The sequence below is a fragment of the Pleurodeles waltl genome, chromosome 4_2 (genome assembly GCF_031143425.1).
Source record: "Pleurodeles waltl isolate 20211129_DDA chromosome 4_2, aPleWal1.hap1.20221129, whole genome shotgun sequence".
Taxonomy (NCBI): domain Eukaryota; kingdom Metazoa; phylum Chordata; class Amphibia; order Caudata; family Salamandridae; genus Pleurodeles; species Pleurodeles waltl.
Window position 1 is genome coordinate 1,029,968,721 of NC_090443.1, and position 19,804 is coordinate 1,029,988,524.

The window sequence follows — 19,804 nt, forward strand, 5'->3', positions numbered from 1 at the left end:
TGTGTTGTGCAAACGCTTTACACATTGCCTCCGGGTTAAGCCTGACTGCTCGTGCCAAGCTACCAAGGGGGTGAGCAGGGGTTATCTTGGATGTGTAACTCCCTTGCCCTGACTAGAGTGGGTAAGTTCTGCGTGGCTGAGGTGCATACCCTAGCCAACCAGAAACCCCATTTCTAACAGTCTTCATGGACCAGGCAGTGATGGCGTCCTATACATGGAAGAAACCATGGCTTCCTAAGACACATCAAGCCTGGGGATCTGTTCCTCACCTGTGACGCAAGCTGTATTCCATGTCTGGAACAGAGTAGCAATGAGAGAGGAGTTGACGTCGTTCCCTTCCCCTATGACACCAATTTTGCATTACCCGGAGTCCACACCCAGGCTGCAACCCGAACAAATTCGGCATTGGCAAGAGTGAGGCTGTAAGAGGATCAAAGCCCCTGTTTGATTCACAAGGGATCATCCCCTTTGAACAGCTTAAAGTAGACTACGGCCTAACAGAAGTGGACCAGATCTCAACACTTCAGGTGCAACACTGGATGCTACACCCTTCCGTCCGGACACATGCGGAACACCCTTTGACACACTTTGAGCGATGGCTAATTCTTAAGCGCAATGACAATCGCTTGATGTAGGAGGCTGGCCTGGTTTGTAGTGGTACCAAGGGGTACTTACACTCTGCACCAGGTCCAGTTATCCCTTATTAGTGTAGAAGAGGTGTCTAGCAGCTTAGGCTGATAGAAAAGGGTAGCTTAGCAGAGCAGCTTAGGCTGAACTAGGAGACGTGTAAAGCTCCTACTATACCACTAGTGTCATATGCACAATATCATAAGAAAACACAATACACAGATATACTAAAAATAAAGGTACTTTATTTTTATGACAAAATGCCAAAAGTATCTCAGTGAGTACCCTCAGTATGAGGATAGCAAATATACACAAGATATATGTACACAATACCAAAAATATGCAGTAATAGCAATAGAAAGCAATGCAAGCAATGTACAGTCACAATAGATTACAATGAGAACACATAGGTATAGGGGCAACATAAACCATATACTTTAGAAGTGGAATGCGAACCACGAATGGACCCCAAACCTATGTGAGCTTCTAGAGGGTCGCTGGGACTGTAAGAAAACATTGAGGGTTAGAAAAATAGCCCACCCCAAGACTCTGAAAAGGGGGTGCAAAGTGCACCTAAGTTCCCCGGAGAGCACAGAAGTCATGATAAGGGAATTCTGCAAGGAAGACCAACACCAGCAATGCAACAACGATGGATTTCCGGACGAGAGTACCTGTGGAACAAGGGGACCAAGTCCAAAAGTCATGATCAAGTCGGGAGTGGGCAGATGCCCAGGAAATGCCAGCTGTAGGTGCAAAGAAGCTGCCACCGGATGGTAGAAGCTGTGGATTCTGCAAGAACGCAGAGGACTAGGAACTTCCCCTTTGGAGGATGGATGTCCCACGTGCAGAAAGACCGCAAACAAGCCTTGCTAGCTGCAAGGGTCGCAGTTAGGGTTTTTGGATACTGCTGTGGCCCAGGAGGGACCAGGATTTCGCCAATTGCGTGATGAGACAGAGGGGGCATCCAGCAAGACAAAGAGCCCACTCAGAAGCAAGCAGCACCCGCAGAAGTGCCGGAACAGGCACTACGAAGAAGAGTGAACCGGAGCTCACCCGAAGTCACAAAGGAAGGTCCCACGACGCCGGAGGACAAATCAGGAGGACGTGCACTGCAGGTTAGAGTGTCGGGGACCCAGGCTTGGCTGTGCACAAAGGAAATCCTGGAAGAGTGCACAGGAGCCGGAGCAGCTGCAAATCACGCGGTACCCAGCAATGCAGTCTAGCGTGGGGAGGCAAGGACTTACCTCCACCAAACTTGGACTGAAGAGTCAGTGGACTGTGGGAGTCACTTGGACAGAGTTGCTGAGTTCCAGGGAACACGCTCGTCATGCTGAGAGGGGACCCAGAGGACCGGTGATGCAGTTCTTTGGTGCCTGCGGTTGCAGGGGGAAGATTCCGTCGACCCACGTGAGAGTTCTTCGGAGCTTCTAGTGCAGAGAGGAGGCAGACTACCCCCACAGCATGCACCACCAGGAAAAACAGTCGAGAAGGCGGCCGAATCAGCGTTACAAGGTCGCAGTAGTTGTCTTTGCTACTTTGTTGCAGTTTTGCAGGCGTCCAGAGCAGTCAGCGGTCGATTCCTTGGCCGAAGGTGAAGAGAGAGATGCAGAGGAACTCTGATGAGCTCTTGCATTAGTTATCTAAAGAATTCCCCAAAGCAGAGACCCTAAATATCCAGAAAAGGAAGTTTGGCTACTTAGGAAGGAGGATAGGCTAGCAACACAGGTAAGAGCCTATCAGAAGGAGTCTCTGACGTCACCTGCTGGCACTGGCCACTCAGAGCAGTCCAGTGTGCCAGCAGCACCTCTCTTTCCAAGATGGCAGAGGTCTGGAGCACACTGGAGGAGCTCTGGGCACCTCACAGGGGAGGTGCAGGTCAGGGGAGTGGTCACTCCCCTTTCCTTTGTCCAGTTTCGCGCCAGAGCAGGGCTGGGGGATCCCTGAACCGGTGTAGACTGGCTTATGCAGAGATGGGCAACATCTGTGCCCATCAAAGCATTTCCAGAGGCTGGGGGAGGCTACTCCTCCCCAGCCCTGACACCTTTTTCCAAAGGGAGAGGGTGTAACACCCTCTCTCTGAGGAAGTCCTTTGTTCTGCCTTCCTGGGCCAAGCCTGGCTGGACCCCAGGAGGGCAGAAACCTGTCTGAGGGGTTGGCAGCAGCTGCAGTGAAACCCCGGGAAAGGTAGTTTGGCAGTGCCCGGGTCTGTGCTAGAGACCCGGGGGATCATGGAATTGTCTCCCCAATGCCAGGATGGCATTGGGGTGACAATTCCATGATTTTAGACGTGTTACATGGCCATGTTCAGAGTTACCATTGTGACGCTATATATAGGTAGTGACCTATGTATAGTGCACGCGTGTAATGGTGTCCCCGCATTAGACTTACCCGTGACCTCTGCCCCTTCTTTGACGACACTTTCTAGCAGCAGCAGAAGCTGAACGTGTCTCTAAAGAATAGAAATGTTTTCTCCGACATCGGCTTCCCAAACAGTGCTCTGCCCAGGAGCTGCCTGAGACAATCACCCACTAAGCTGCAGCCAAGGCTACGGCCTAGGCCTGGGCGGTGGAGGTGGTTTTGTTGGGGGGGGGGGGGGGGGGTGAAGCCCTTTGAGCCCAATGGGCGTTGTACTCCTGATGTCCACACCTTGCTATATAATAAAATATATTACAATTGGTGTGTATTTGTGAGAAAGTAGCCTCTTTCTAGCCTTGTTACCCCCACTTTGGGCCTGTTTGTGAGTGTATGTCAGGGTGTTTTCACTGTCTCACTGGGATCCTGCTAGCCAGGGCCCAGTGCTCATAGTGGAAACACTATGTTTTCAGTATGTTTGTTATGTGTCACTGGGACCCTGCTAGTCAGGACCCCAGTGCTCATAAGTGTGTGGCCTATATGTATGTGTTCCCTGTGTGGTGCCTAACTGTCTCACTGAGGCTCTGCTAACCAGAACCTCAGTGGTTATGCTCTCTCATTTCTTTCAAATTGTCACTAACAGGCTAGTGACCAATTGTACCAATTTACATTGGCTTACTGGAACACCCTTATAATTCCCTAGTATATGGTACTGAGGTACCCAGGGTATTGGGGTTCCAGGAGATCCCTATGGGCTGCAGCATTTCTTTTGCCACCCATAGGGAGCTCTGACAATTCTTACACAGGCCTGCCACTGCAGCCTGAGTGAAATAACGTCCACGTTATTTCACAGCCATTTTACACTGCACTTAAGTAACTTATAAGTCACCTATATGTCTAACCTTTACCTGGTAAAGGTTAGGTGCAAAGTTACTTAGTGTGAGGGCACCCTGGCACTAGCCAAGGTGCCCCCACATTGTTCAGGGCCAATTCCCCGGACTTTGTGAGTGCTGGGACACGATTACACGTGTGCACTACATATAGGTCACTACCTATATGTAGCCTCACAATGGTAACTCCGAATATGGCCATGTAACATGTCTATGATCATGGAATTGCCCCCTCTATGCCATCCTGGCATAGTTGGCACAATCCCATGACCCCAGTGGTCTGTAGCACAGACCCTGGTACTGCCAAACTGCCTTTCCTGGGGTTTCACTGCAGCTGCTGCTGCTGCCAACCCCTCAGACAGGTTTCTGCCCTCCTGGGGTCAAGCCAGGCTTGTCCCAGGATGGCAGAACAAAGGACTTCCTCTGAGAGAGGGTGTTACACCCTCTCCCTTTGGAAAATGGTGTGAAGGCAGGGGAGGAGTAGCCTCCCCCAGCCTCTGGAAATGCTTTCTTGGGCACAGATGTGCCCAATTCTGCATAAGCCAGTCTACACCGGTTCAGGGAACCCCTTAGCCCTGCTCTGGCGTGAAACTGGACAAAGGAAAGGGGAGTGACCACTCCCCTGACCTGCACCTCCCCTGGGAGGTGTCCAGAGCTCCTCCAGTGTGCTCCAGACCTCTGCCATCTTGGAAACAGAGGTGCTGCTGGCACACTGGACTGCTCTGAGTGGCCAGCCACCAGGTGACATCAGAGACTCCTTCTGATAGGCTCCTTCAGGTGTTGCTAGCCTATCCTCTCTCCTAGGTAGCCAAACCCTCTTTTCTGGCTATTTAGGGTCTCTGTCTCTGGGGAAACTTTAGATAACGAATGCAAGAGCTCATCCGAGTTCCTCTGCATCTCTCTCTTCACCTTCTGCCAAGGAATCGACTGCTGACCGCGCTGGAAGCCTGCAAAACTGCAACATAGTAGCAAAGACGACTACTGCAATTCTGTAACGCTGATCCTGCCGCCTTCTCGACTGTTTTCCTGGTGGTGCATGCTGTGGGGGTAGTCTGCCTCCTCTCTGCACTAGAAGCTCCGAAGAAATCTCCAGTGGGTCGACGGAATCTTCCCCCTGCAACCGCAGGCACCAAAAAGCTGCATTACCGGTCCCTTGGGTCTCCTCTCAGCACGACGAGCGAGGTCCTTCGAATCCAGCAACTCTGTCCAAGTGACTCCCACAGTCCAGTGACTCTTCAGTCCAAGTTTGGTGGAGGTAAGTCCTTGCCTCACCTCGCTAGACTGCATTGCTGGGAACCGCGACTTTTGCAGCTACTCCGGCCCCTGTGCACTTCCGGTAGAAATCCTTTGTGCACAGCCAAGCCTGGGTCCACGGCACTCTAACCTGCATTGCACGACTTTCTAAGTTGGTCTCCGGCGACGTGGGACTCCTTTGTGTAACTTTGGGTGAGCACCGTTTCATGCATCCTTGTAGTGCCTGTTTCTGGCACTTCTCTGGGTGCTACCTGCTGCTGAGAGGGCTCCTTGTCTTGCTCGATGTCCCCTCTACCTCCTGGCGCAATTTGCGACATCCTGGTCCTTCCTGGGCCACAGCAGCGTCCAAAAACGCTTACCGTACGATTTGCAGCTAGCAAGGCTTGTTGGCATTCTTTCGGCGGGAAAACACTTCTGCACGACTCTCCACGGCGAGAGGGATCCGTCCACCAAAGGGGAAGTCTCTAGCCTTTTTTGTTCCTGCAGAAACCTCAGCTTCTTCTGTCCAGTAGAAGCTTCTTTGCACCCACAGCTGGCATTTCCTGGGCATATGCCCATCTCCGACTTGCTTGTGACTTTTGGACTTGGTCCCCTTGTTCCACAGGTACCCTAGATTGGAAATCCATCGTTGTTGTATTGTTGGTTTGTGTCTTTCCTGCATTATTCCTCTATCACAACTTCTTTGTCTTTGGGGGAACTTTAGTGCACTTTGCACTCATTTTTCAGGGTCTTGGGGAGGGTTATTTTTCTAACTCTCACTATTTTCTAATAGTCCCAGCGACCCTCTACAGGGTCACATAGGTTTGGGGTCCATTCGTGGTTCGCATTCCACTTTTGGAGAATATGGTTTGTGTTGCCCCTATCCCTATGTGTCCCCATTGCATCCTATTGTAACTATACATTGTTTGCACTGTTTTCTAAGACTATACTGCATATTTTTGGTATTGTGTACATATATCTTGTGTATATTTCCTATCCTCTCACTGAGGGTACACTCTAAGATACTTTGGCATATTGTCATAAAAATAAAGTACCTTTATTTTTAGTATAACTGTGTATTGTGTTTTCTTATGATATTGTGCAAGTGACACTTGTGGTACTGTAGTAGCTTCACACGTCTCCTAGTTCAGCCTAAGCTGCTCTGCTAAGCTACCATTATCTATCAGCCTAAGCTGCTAGACGCCCTATACACTAATAAGGGATACCTGGGCCTGGTGCAAGGTGCAAGTACCCCTTGGTACTCACTACAAGCCAGTCCAGCCTCCTACAGTATTGGTGTCCTTTATTCCGGAGTGCAGAGCCACAGCAGAAACTTCCGCACAGCTCAAGGCCTCTTCCACCTCTGTCCCTGGATCCCCGGTACCTCATCATATAGGATACACCCGCGAGCCATACAGAGCTCCCCCGCGAGCCCACAGCAGCCGGCGCACATGCGCCTGTGGTAGTAAAAGCGCGCGCGGCGGAGGAGGCAGTCCCGTGCCAGCACTTGACCAGAGCTGTGGTCTGCGTATTCTTCACATCACCCCCACCACGTGTTGGCCTGCAACTCCGCAGGCCGACGCCACACCTGGCTCCGCCTCAGGGCACTAGCTGGGCACTGGGGCACGGCTGGAAGGAGAGCAGGGTACAGTGTCTGTACCCGAGGGCCTCCCTGCAGTCCATACTCTGTAGGCCATGCTGTCTGGGAAAGGGCGTGGATTCGCAGGCTCTGAAGCTCACAGGCCGGGTCCCAGACGCGGGGGAGACCTGTGGGGAGCTGCGTCTGCTGAGTGCACTGTGACACCTGTGAGGGAGGGCATTGGCGAGGGCCAGTCACAGCCACAGTGGGGGTGGGGAAGCATATGAGGCCCCCACTGGGCCACAGGCCACAGCTCGAGCACATGGAGGGCAGCGAAGGGACGCTTCACCCACCCTGTTACCAAACACCCTTCTTTTCACACAGCCGCCACCTCAGGGTGGACACGGCCAGGGGAAGAGCCGGGTAAGGCCAGCTCCCCATGGAGTTCATCAGAACTGGGGTAAGAGGGAGGGAAGGGTGGGAGGGAGACAGAAGTGCAAGGGGTGACAGGGCGCCACGGGGAATGACTTGCAGACAAGGGGGAGAGAGCGCCACGGGGAATGACTTGCAGACAAGGGGGAGAGAGAGGGCGTGAATAAGTAAAGAGGGAGAGACTGCTCAAAAGAGAAGGGGGGAGTGAAAGAGCCAGGAAATCCACGTGCTTCCATGCTGCACAAACATGCGAAAGGAAAAGTAGTTCCTTGACATCAGCAATGGAAGGATACAGTCAGCCAATCAAACATGGCGAGACTGTGATGATCTAGAGGTATGACGAACACAAGAATATGAAAAAAGCCATTAAATCAGGGTATGGCAATTTAAATGGAGAAGGAAGCCATCCAGTCATGAGCAAGGACAGACCACTATCCAATGTAAGGAATAAGGAGGAAAGCCATTGATTCAGCAGCAGGGAAATGAAAAGTACAAGGAAGGCATCCGAACCTGTCTGTAGGGAGACCCAAAAATAAACTCTCTATGTACCGCAAATTGAGTCTGACCTAGTCCACACATTCCCTTAATCTTGCTACCAGAGTTCTGTGTGCAGAGCGGAAAGGTTGTCATCTAACTAGACACATATGGGCTGGGAAAAAAGAAATGTTGACCTCAGACTCCATTTCAGTTAAAAAATAAGGAGGCAGAAAGGGCTATAGGGTTTTCAGTTGTGAGACGAGTTTGATATAGGGGTGGTGTGATAGCGCTAGGAAGCTGTAATAAATTATTACACTGACTACTGGTATACTTCTCCTTAATACAGATGTTTTGACATCAGATTTGAAATTAGCCACATGCCTTTATTGGTGGCTTATACACACTATTTGATATTTTACATGTGAGTTGTTGTCAGTATGCTACTTGTGGTGTAGTAGGCTGCATTCATGTAATGTCTTATAAACTGTAACACTGTTTTCATGCAACTGTTGTTAGTGTAGGATAACGCAGCGGCTGCATGATGTTACATTGTTTACACTATATATCACACAGTGGCTGCATGATGTTACGTTGTTTTACTTTATATCACACAGTGGCTGCATGATGTTACGTTGTTTTACTTTATATCACACAGTGGCTGCATGATGTTACATTGTTTTACTTTATATAACGATACACTGTGATACTTTGTGTTATATAACACAACACAGCGGCTGAATGAAGTTATGTTATTTTACTTTATATCATGATACTCTGATACTTTTTGTCACATAATATAACATAAGGTAGCACAGTGGTTGGTTCTAGTTATCTTATGTTACCCTGGGCTAGAGCGTCCCCTGTAGTAGTTCGGCATCACATGATGAATAATGACATCATTCCTGTGGAAAGAATGCATGCCTCTGTTGATTGACAGAAGTATAGAAGGAAGGGGCGGATCTAAGATGTGAAGGTGAATTAATTGTGGTATAAAAGGGCCAGATTCATTATGCAAGTTACCATACCTGGTACTTGAGGGGGTTTCTGTCCATGGCCGCTTGGGCGCCGCAGAGGAGGGGCCAGCAGCGGGCTCTCCAAGAGGACGGGATTCCTTTTCGGCACAAAAGCTTCACCTGGTTGAAAGAGACAAAGTATCCAAATAAGTCAGAGTAGCAGTATCGACTCACAGAGACCCCAACACAAATCTTGAACCTCCAACAACCATGAAGTTAGCTGGAACTAGGCCCCAGTATCCAAGTCATCAATGTGCTGAGAAGAGCTACGGCTGAGTGTTCAGGCCACCTCCAGAGGAGCCCAGTGAGCTGCTACTTACCACAGAAAGGGATTCCTTACTATTTTGTACATGCTAGTGCACCACATGCTCACTATATCTATGACAAAGTCTGTGCTTTTGTTTTTAAATGGGAGGTAGTTACATGTCTAAGCCAGCGTGGGGGGAGCAATACACAAATTATTAAGCAGCCACCAGAAAGGACTCTCTTCATCCATCACCCTCCTGCCTGGTGTCATAGGTCTACCCCCATCCTCCACCCCCCATCCTGGCTTTTTGTAAAAGACCTCATTACACTCCGGAGGAACGGAAGGGTAACACGCACTACTGTAGTCTTTGACAGGAGATCAGATGATAGGCCTGTGACTGTAAACCAGGTGATGGATACATGACACGTGACAGTGGAGTGACAGGGGACCAAGTGACAGGTGCTTGTCAGAAGACCTGTCACGTGTAACAGGTGACTCAGTGATAGATACTTAACCGGAGACCAGGTGATAGGCTCTTGACAGGGCATGGGTGATAGATGTATGACAGGACACTCTGTAAAAGACGCCTGGCAGGACACCAGGTGATAGACTCTCAATAGGTCAAAGGTCATAGACGTGTGACACATCATCAGGTGTTAGACAGTCACAGGAGACTAGGGAATAAGCATGTGGCAGGAGACCAAGTGATAGACATATGGCAGGAGACAAGGTGAAAGATTCTTGAGAGGACATTAGGTGATTGACGTCAAAGGAGACAAGGTGATAAACGCTTGACCAGAAGCCAGGTGATAGATGTTTGACAGGAGACTAAGTAACAGCGGGTGAAAGGAGAACAGGTGATAGATGCTGAGCAGTTCAAAGGTGATAGACGAGTGACACAGCACCAGGTGATAGATGTGATCACACATCAAAGATGCATCACATGACATCAGGTAATAACAGTGACAGGAGATCATGTGATAGATATGTGACAAGACACCAGGTGATTGACACTTGACAGGATGATAGACGGTGACAGGAGACGAGGTGATAAAAATGAAGCAAGAGACTATTAATAGATGTTTAGCAGAAGACCAGATGAAAGATGCATGAGAGGCCACCAGGTGATCGATGTGTGATAGAAGGCCAGGTAATCTACACTTGACCAGAGGCAAGTTGATGGATGTTTAATATGATTAAGGATGACAGATGGTGCCAAGAGAATAGATGATAGACCCGTCACAGGAAACCAGGTGATTAGATGCTTGACCGGAGACCAAGTCATGGATGTTTGGCAGGAGACCAGGTGATTGACATTTGACAAGAAACCAAGTGAAAGATATTGAGGACATAGAAATATAGAGTGTTCTGGCATTCTTAAAAGGGCAATTTTTAAGAGCTCTCTGCCTCTTTGACTGATCAAGACTCGGAGGGACAGGACAGCAAGTTAATGCTAAATGTGCCTTCAGATTGTCCCCTCGTACACCATCTGCTGTGAATGGTGATTTTGTAGGCTCAAACCTCACTTTATGATATTAGGAAATATTAGGATTGCGCATGAGAGTGTGGATAATATCTAACTCAGCTCCACAAATGGTAGGGTGATCAAATCTTCAAAACCAAAAGGCAGGACAGACAGCAACCAGAGAAGTAGCTCTGCAGTGTTGTCAGCAAACATCGGCCTCATCTTTAACTGTAGACAGAAGGTGAAATAAATGACGTATCTACTAAGTAGCGTCATGTTATGAGTGGCACCTTCAGCAAACCCTAGCTTTCAACTGTCTGCACTTTGTGTTTTGGGACTTGTACTTTCATTTTTAGTATTATTGGTATGCTCTCAAAAAATTATAGTCTGAAAATGCAATTGAGTTGAGAAACCAAGACTAAAGGCATCTCAGATGACGTGTGGCTACTTTACAGTTATATACTGTTCCTCCTATCCTTTCTTGACAAACAAAACATGTGCAGCTAGAACCCTATAATGAGCATGGCGCATTTCTCAGATTTCAAAGTTTTGAGGTCCTGCGAGAAGGGGATCTCCACTAGCCATCAGGAAGTAATATGAACCTGGTGAACCATCTTCAAGAGCAGAAATTATCTGCAATATCCTGGCTGTTTTTCCTCCAATTTGGCCCAAGAGAATAGATTTACTGTTTTTGGGGAATCCACACAAATCTTCAGGAGTTGTCCTTGGAAGTGGTGACAATTTCAGCTTTCCAGGAGTACTCACAATGTGTTTGATCTTACACATGGTAAATGTAGATCTAAAATCATGCATGTGTAAATGCTTAGCAAGAGATTATTTGATCAACTCTTTATGCCTTGCCTACAGACAACTTGAGAAGCTGCATTTTGTCGCAGATTCATTGTTTACAACATAGAAGAGGATCTCGGTCATCCTATTGGCCCTGGGTGGATGTCATACATTGTCTATCCGGATTTACATTGATTCTGTTGGAGTGCCGTACCCTTCTATGGTGAGTTGAGGGTTCTTTTTTTCATTTTTCTTTCAGCCGTCCTTATGAGTGCATGTCTTTCCTTACTTTCTCCCCATCCGCTTGTTCTCCCTTAAACTCCCACCTGTCTTTCAGCTTTTACCGCCACTCCTCTGTGTTACCTTTCACCCGCTGCAAGTTTAGCAATTACCAGTCATACTTTTATCAGGGCCGTTCTCGCGTGTGTCAATCCTTCATCTTCAACGAGGTTCAACAGTTCGATTTTGGGCTTTCGATACAGTTGGGGAATGAAAACTGCTTGTCTCGTGCCCCGTGCCAAAAGGTAGAATGGATCTACAGGACCAAGTGGTGTGAAAGAAATCTCTGATTTCCATGGAAGACTTTAGACAGGATGGGCTCAGGGCCTGCTGCATCCACCATAGGGTCGTGGGGTCTAACAGATCCTATGTAAATATTTAGGCTGTATTAGACAATATAAGGTGGACACAGCAGATTCTCCGAGAGCCATTAGGTTCAACCTCCATTAAAGTTCAAATGGTAAACAGGTTTTTCAGACCAGATGTTTCAAACTAAATTCTTTCTAAAGTGGATGTCTGAAACCTATGCCACGATTGAATATGTAGATACAAAGGACCATGGGCGAGAAAATCTGGTCACAAAGATACTAATCTCAATTTGAGACCAGAAAAGACTTTTAAGAACCAACCAAAGTATTAATAGCTTGCATCTTAAAAATTAAAATCATATGGAGTCTCAAACCAGTCTACCTCATGAATACTAATGAGACAGCTAGCAAATTGCAACCTATTACAATTCAAGACCATCATAGGTATGATGGCCCACTGGGGCCAGAAGGCCACCATATCTGTGCTTGCCTTGTAATAAAGTAAACTTTATTTTTTAAATGCAGCTCGGAAACAGGACTGCATTTAAAAGAAAACTTTACTTTTCTTTATTTAAGACTTAGGAGTGGTTCCTTGGACAACTGCTTACTGTTCAACAAATGTGTTTTTACATTCACAAAAGGGAAGAGGTCCTCCTTTGGTTTTGCGAATGCATTACCACCTTCTCTGAGGTGTCGGTAAAATATAAATGTTTTGGCAGCCACCAAAGCCGCCCCCTCAGGAAAAACTCCTAACTCAACCGGCTTCTCAGACGAATTTTACAGAAAAGTTCTCCCCTTTTTTGACACCCTATTTACTACTTGTCTTTGCCACCAAAACTTAGGAACACAACTATCACCATGATCCTTAAACCTGGTAAACCGACAATGCTCTGCTCCTCCTATAGTCCCATTTATCTCTTAAACACAGAGTCAAAACCCCAGGCCACATTAAAACCCAAAATGTCCTCATGTCCGCCAGAAGCACACATCACTGCCTACATAGGCTTCATGTAGCTCTCTCTCACCAGGATAAATTGCAGGACCCAACAGCCCTGCTACTGGTCGACTTTGAAAAAGCATTCAACACCCTTCATGGGCCCTTCCTTTCAAAATACTGCAAAATATGAAATTTGGTCCTAAATTCCTTGCTCTGGTTGAGGCCCTATATGACTCCCCGAGCTTAAGGTTGTATGGAAAGGGGACACTCTCTACACCCTTCCCCTTTCCATGGTGATAGAGCCACTTGCGAACTGGATCAGGGCAGATGTCCCGGTCCAGATTTTCTCCTGGTCCCCACATCATGAAGATAGAGTAGTGGTCTATGCAGCTGACATGCGGTTATACATGCAATCTCCACAGACGACTTTGTCCTGCCTCATCCAAATGTTGCACATCTGCAGTGATACAGCATGACTATGGGTCAACTGGGAAAAATCCCTATATATATATATATATATATATATATATATATATATATATATATATATATATATACACTTGATGGCCCCAACCCCAGCACCATTGTCAGGTGTCAGACTGAAGATCATTCCGGGATACTTTAAAAGTATCTACAGACCACCATCGCCTGTGATCCAAGACTGCATGGGACCTAAATGTTACTCCTATTCTGGCAAGTATGCAGACAGATTTGGACTCCTGGACCCCCCTTCCTTTGAATCTTTCAGGACAAATAGGTCTATATAAGATGCTAATCCTCCCTAGGTTTTTATACATGCTACAGAATCACCCATGCATACCCCCCTTCCTACTTTCAGGACTTGCAGTCTATATCAACAGGGTTTACTGGGCAAGCAAGGTGCCCCGAGTTTCATATATGAAATGGACAGCATCCCAGTATGAAGGAGGCCTGGGTGCTGCTGACCTCTGCCTTTACTACTGGGCGGCACACATGATACTCATAAATGATTGGCTATGCGGGGACTTCCAGAGCTCCTCCTGGTGCCTGGAGTTGCACATCCCAGAGCAATGGGACGTCCATAACCTCCTCTATGGAAACCACCCTCCTGCTACCCTTCCACAGATATCCAAGATCTCCATGACATGCTGGTGGACAGCGTTAGCACAAATTAAATGGCTGAGGAGGCTCAGAACCCCCTGTGGGAGGGGACGTGTTTCCAAGGCAGGTGACCCTACTGGAGGGTTTCCGGGGTTGGGACCGAATAGGAATCTCAGCACTTGGGGACCTATGGGAAATGGATCCCTGTGTCCCTCTCAAACACCTTAAGGCTGAATATAATCTCTTTAATTCACAATTCTTTAAATACTTTCAGATACAACATGCTCTGGAGACCCAGAGAGAGATACTTGAGGAGGTCTTGAATGTAACCGACTAGAGACAAAACTAATGATGTGCGCTCTTGGCTGTCAATAGACCTCCTACCTACACAGATCCCACGAACATCGCACACCAGATCCCCTCTTAAAGCTCCGAATGAGCCGGGCAACGAACTTGGGAAAACTCAATCACAATGAGTGGCGCAAGGTGAAAATGGCATCGCGAGTCTTGGCCATTACCACCAATGTTAGGCTAATACAATTTCATTACTTTCACCATGTGTACTATAGCCCAGATAGGTTGTGGAGGATGGGACAAGCAAGATCACCACATTACACCTGGTGTGGCGATCCAGAAGGGTCCTTTTTTACCTGATATGGTCTTGCCTAGGTATCACAACCTATTGGTGCTCGAACCATACACAAACACTACACACTGCATCAGAACTGAGCCCCAAGGTGGCACTCCTGGGGATGGGCCAACAATACATACCATAGAATATTTGCTGGTATTGGATATATAGTAGCCAAGCAAGACATTGCTTGAAACTGGAGATCCCCGGCCCCCCTCCATAACTGTGTCGCACAGAGGAATGAACTTCTGCTGTAATGCAAAAGAAGAGATATGCAAATGGTGAGGCTGCGCTGGGGCCGTTACTCTTCAGACTCCATGCAAAATACACACCAACAAGCATCAGAACTGTGCTGTGATAGGTTTACTGCTTTACTCTTGGGTGTGATTGGGTCTGATGTGTGGTATCATTCTAACAGCCATTACCATTGAGGTGCTCCATTGGCTCCTAATCAGTAAAAGAATAGCATTCAAAACACTTTGCTTGGCATACAAAGCACTTCATGATTCGGGTTCACTTTATCTGAGAAAGGTTTTCTGCTGGTATATCCCCAGAAAACCTCTCCATCCTGGCTCCACTAAATCAATGGCTAGGTCTAAGATTAGGAAAGCATCCTGGGTCACCTTTGGTCAGGAGATCTCTCCCCCACGTCTGCAGCACCACCAAGCTGTGCCCGTGTCCTTGACCCCCGCACGCGCTGCTGTTCGCGTGTTTGAGGCCCTCCTCCACCCGCAGGCATCTGCCTGCGCCTCATCCCTGGTGTCTAGTGGGCTTTGGTAAGCGTCACTAGACTTGTGCTTTGTGCCGTTTATGTAATTGTGACTTGTTTTCTGTGCCTTGAATTGTTGTGCCGTTCATTCCTCAGTTTTCCTTTTGTGCCTTTTTTTCTGTTTTTTTCTGCCGCTTTTGCCCCTTGTGCGCTCCCCTTGCCGGCTCTCTCTGAGCCGTTTTCCCCGCCGCTGCCTCCCTGCGGCCCTGCCCCCCTCGCGCCCCCATTCGCCGCTCCCTCCCACCTCCCAGTAGCTCCTCCCTCCCCCCCTTCTTAATGGCGGTCGCTGCGCGTCGAGGGTGAGTGACCTCTGACCTGCCTTTGGTCAGGAGATCGCTCCCCCACGTCCGCAGCACCACCAAGCTGTGCCCGTGTCCTTGACCCCCGCATGCGCTGCTGTTCGCGTGTTTGAGACCCTCCTCCACCCGCAGGCATCCGCCTGCGCCTCATCCCTTGTGTCTAGTGGGCTTTGGTAAGCGTCACTAGACTTGTGCTTTGTGCCGTTTATGTAATTGTGACTTGTTTTCTGTGCCTTCAATTATTGTGCCGTTCATTCCTCAGTTTTCCTTTTGTGCCTTTTTTCTGTTTTTTTCAGCTGCTTTTGCCCCTTGTGCGCTCCCCTTGCAGGCTCTCTCTGAGCCGTTTTCGCCACCGATGCCTCCCTGCGGTCCCACCCCCCTCGCGCCCCCATTCGCCGCTCCCTCCCGCCTCCCAGCTGCTCCTCCCTCCCCCCTCCCTTCTTGATGGCGGTTGCAGCACGACCGCGCGCACTAGGCGCTCCAGAGGCAAGCCCACCTGCGCCCGTCCACGCCTGGACCGCTCCCAGCGCCACCCCCCCTGGTTCGCGTGACCCCTGCACCTCCAGATGCCGCTACACGGCCGACCTGCTCAACGCCCTCAATCCCGGCCCCATCACATCATGCTTCCAGTCCTCACAGAGGAACACCAACGGACCCTTACATCCTCCTCGGAGACCTAAATTTCCACCTGGAGAACAATAACGACACCAACTCCACTACCCTGATCGACAACCTCACCAACCACGGCCTCAGACAACTCGTCAACACACCAACCCACATCACCGGCCACACGCTTGATCCCATCTTCTCCTCAAGCGCCCACGTCACCTTCAACCATACCACCGTACTCCACTGGACCGACCACCACTGCATCCACTTCACTTACAAGAAACATACCGAGCACCACCGCACCCAACAACCACCCCGCCGATGCTGGAGCAAAGTTACGGAAGACCAGCTTACCAACACCCTCGCCCAGAACCCACCCTCCGACCCCACCGATCCAGACACCGCCGCCCACAACCTCACTTTGTGGATCAACGATTGCGCCAACACCCTCGCGCCACTCAAGAAACCCACCGACAACCAAGCCAGAAGAAAAGCCACCTGGTTCACCGACGAGCTCCTAAACTCCAAGCACGACTACCGGAAACTAAAAAAGCAATGGGTCCTCAAACGCACACCTGACAGCCTCACAGCCCACAAGAACGCCACCCGCAGGCATCACCAACTCATCAGACTAGCCAAACGATCCCACTTCAAAGACCGCCTGGACAACAACGCACATGACAGCAAAGAGCTCTTCAGCATCGTGAAAGAACTCTCCAACCCGAGCGCCAACGTCAACGACATCCCACCATCCCAACTCTGCAACACGCTGTCCACCTTTTTCCACCGGAAGATCACTGACATTCACGACAGCTTCAACGCCACTCCCACACCAGACCCCACCCCCGAAAGCTCCACCTGTGCAAACCGCCTGACCTCCTGGACCAACGTCAACGACACAGAAACACGCAAGATCATGAAACTCCATCCACTCAGGATCTCCGTCATACCTCTGCCCCCACCACGTATACAACAAAGCCGACTCCACCATCGCCCCCCAACTACGGAAGGCCATCAACATCTCCTTCGAAACAGCGACATTCCCAGAAAGCTGGAAGCACGCCGAAATCTGCGCCCTCCTCAAGAAGCCCAAAGCAGACCCCAACGACCTCAAGAATTTCCGACCGATCTCCCTACTCGCTTTCCCAGCGAAGGTGATTGAAAAAATCGTCAACGCACAACTAACCAGCTACCTCGAAGACAACGACATCCTGGACCCCTCCCAGTCTGGCTTCAGACGAAACCACAGCACTGAGACCGCCCTTCTCGCCGCCACAGACGACATCAGACACCAAATGGACAACGGCGAAACATCAGCCCTCATCTTCCTGGACCTATCTGCCGCCTTCGACACAGTCTGCCACCGCACCCTGAAAACATGCCTCCACGAAACCGGAATTCAAGGAAAAGCGCTCAACTGGATCATCTCATTCCTCTCCGGCAGAACCCAGAGAGTCCCCCTCCCCCCCTTCTGCTCCAAAGCCACCGACATCATCTGCGGCGTCCCCCAAGGCTCATCCCTCAGTCCGAAGCTGTTCAACATCTACATGGCCCCCCTCGCACAAGTGGCCCGACAACACAAGCTCAACATCCTCACCTACGCCGACGACACCCAGCTCATCCTCTCACTCACCAAAGACCCGCGCACCGCCAAAACCATCCTCCACGAGGGAATGAAATCCATCGCCGAATGGATGAGAAGCAGCCGTCTGAAACTGAATTCAGACAAGACGGAGGTCCTCATCCTGGGACCCACCCCCTCCGCCTGGGACGACTCATGGTGGCCTACCACACTAGGAACCCCACCGACACCGACCGACCACGCTCGCAACCTGGGCTTCGTCCTCGACTCCTCCCTCAACTTGTCTAAACAGGTCTACGCAGTTTCCTCCTCCTGCTACAACACACTCCACATGCTCCGTAGGATCTACAAGTGGATCCCCACAAAAACAAGAAAAACAGTGACACAGGCCCTCGTTAGCAGCAGGCTGGACTACGGCAACGCACTTTACACAGGCATCCCAGCAAAAGACCTACTACGCCTCCAACGCATCCAAAACGCCTCCGCCCGGCTGATCCTCAACGTACCCCGCCGCATCCACATCTCCCTCCACCGGAGAAACCTTCACTGGCTCCCCGTGGACAAGAGGATCACTTTCAAGCTTCTTACCCACGCTCACAAAGCGCTCCACGACACCGGACCAGCCTACCTGAACAACAGACTCAGCTTCTACACCCCCACCCGTCAGCTCCGCTCCGCAAACCTCGCCCTCGCTGTCGTTCCCCGCATCCAACGAAAGACCTCTGGCGGCAAATCCTTCTCATACCTCGCCGCCAAAGCCTGGAACACCCTCCCACCAACCTGCGACAGAACCAAGACCTACTCACCTTCAGAAGATTCCTCAAGTCCTGGCTCTTCGATCAGTAACAACAGCACTCCCTCCCCCCCCCAGCGCCTTGAAACCCTCACGGGTACGTAGAGCGCTTTATAAATTCAATGATTGATTGATTGGGGAGAGAGAAGTATTGCAGGTGCCACCACTAAATTGTGGTATACGCTACCCTTGCACCTCAAAGCATGACCAACCCTTCTGCAGTTCAGGAAACAACTTCAAAAACAGATCTTTTCACAAGACCTGCCTCTTTAGTACCACCTCTTCACCCGACTCTTAGACCTGTTTTTACCATTATTATTTCGGACGCCAGCACCAAGACACCCTTGGGCAATCGAGCGCTTTACAAACTGTCAATATCAAAATCATACCCTCTTTGGTCGCTCTTTCTCTCCTTGCTTTGGCTGCTGCCTCTCCCTGTCACATCTAGTGATCTGTCAGTCCCTTTAAGCTGTTCTCACTCTTCTGTCACTCAGCTCTTGCACTGATCATTCACTGAGTCCAGACTCCCACCGCCCTGTCGATCAGCAACAGGGTCTGTAGGAACCCCATCCTTCACAGGGCTGGGCATCTAATCTCGTGCAGTGTGTCTGTGAAAGAGAAGCACAGGTTCTTGGTAGGGGAGGTAAGTAGGGGATGTGGTATGGGTGCATGGGACTGGTGCCCATGGGTGTTGCCATTTGAATGTCGTAATGCCCTGGCAGCCACACAGCACCCCTTGAATAAAGTTTTCCAGGGTATCATGAGGATGTGCCTCATAGTCTATCTGGATGGTATTCTGGTGTTTCTTTCCCCTGTACATGGGTGTGTCCATCATCTTATAGACTGCGCTCCCATAAACAACATGCCAAATCAGTCACGTGTTCTTTCCATCCCACAAAGGCCACCTTCAGACATATGGACTCAGTCGGCGTTAGAAGATTTGCACCTAGGACAGTGTGTGCCTTGCACTGGCCCCCATTACAAGTTAAGCTGGAGTAATATGGAAATAATAGAGATGTTTGTGGTGCTGAGGTCTGTACGTTGCTACCCAGATTGCTATATGCTGATATTGATGGGGACACCACAAGAAGACGCCCTTGACCTTCACCTGGTGCTATGTTGGATGCACTCATAGGAAAGGATCTAATAGGCAGAAGACAGGGGGTGAAATAGGGCCAGAAGGACTCTGTGGATTTGTATTTATTGTATTATTGTATATATTGTGATGCTTTTATGGTTTTTATGCAAACCACATAAAGTGCATACTGAATTGAATTGAATTGAATTGACTGTGTAGTTTAGGTAGAGGAAAGAGGTCGAGAAAGAGGAATATAAGGTGGACAGGTAAGAAACTAGGAGAGAAAGAAAATAAGACAGAAAGAGAAGGAATGGGTGGAAGGAAGGAATGAAAGG

At 49.4% G+C, this 19,804-nt stretch overlaps 1 protein-coding gene across 1 annotated transcript in view; it reads right to left on the reverse strand.

Annotated features, from left to right (window-relative positions):
• TBC1D10C (TBC1 domain family member 10C) overlaps nt 1–19,804 on the reverse strand; it is a 236,630-nt gene that overhangs the window by 115,767 nt on the left and 101,059 nt on the right. The window contains exon 4 of the mRNA XM_069232929.1: nt 8,616–8,723. Within this exon, the coding sequence (XP_069089030.1) occupies nt 8,616–8,723 (108 nt within the window). The remainder of the gene's footprint in view (nt 1–8,615; nt 8,724–19,804) is intronic.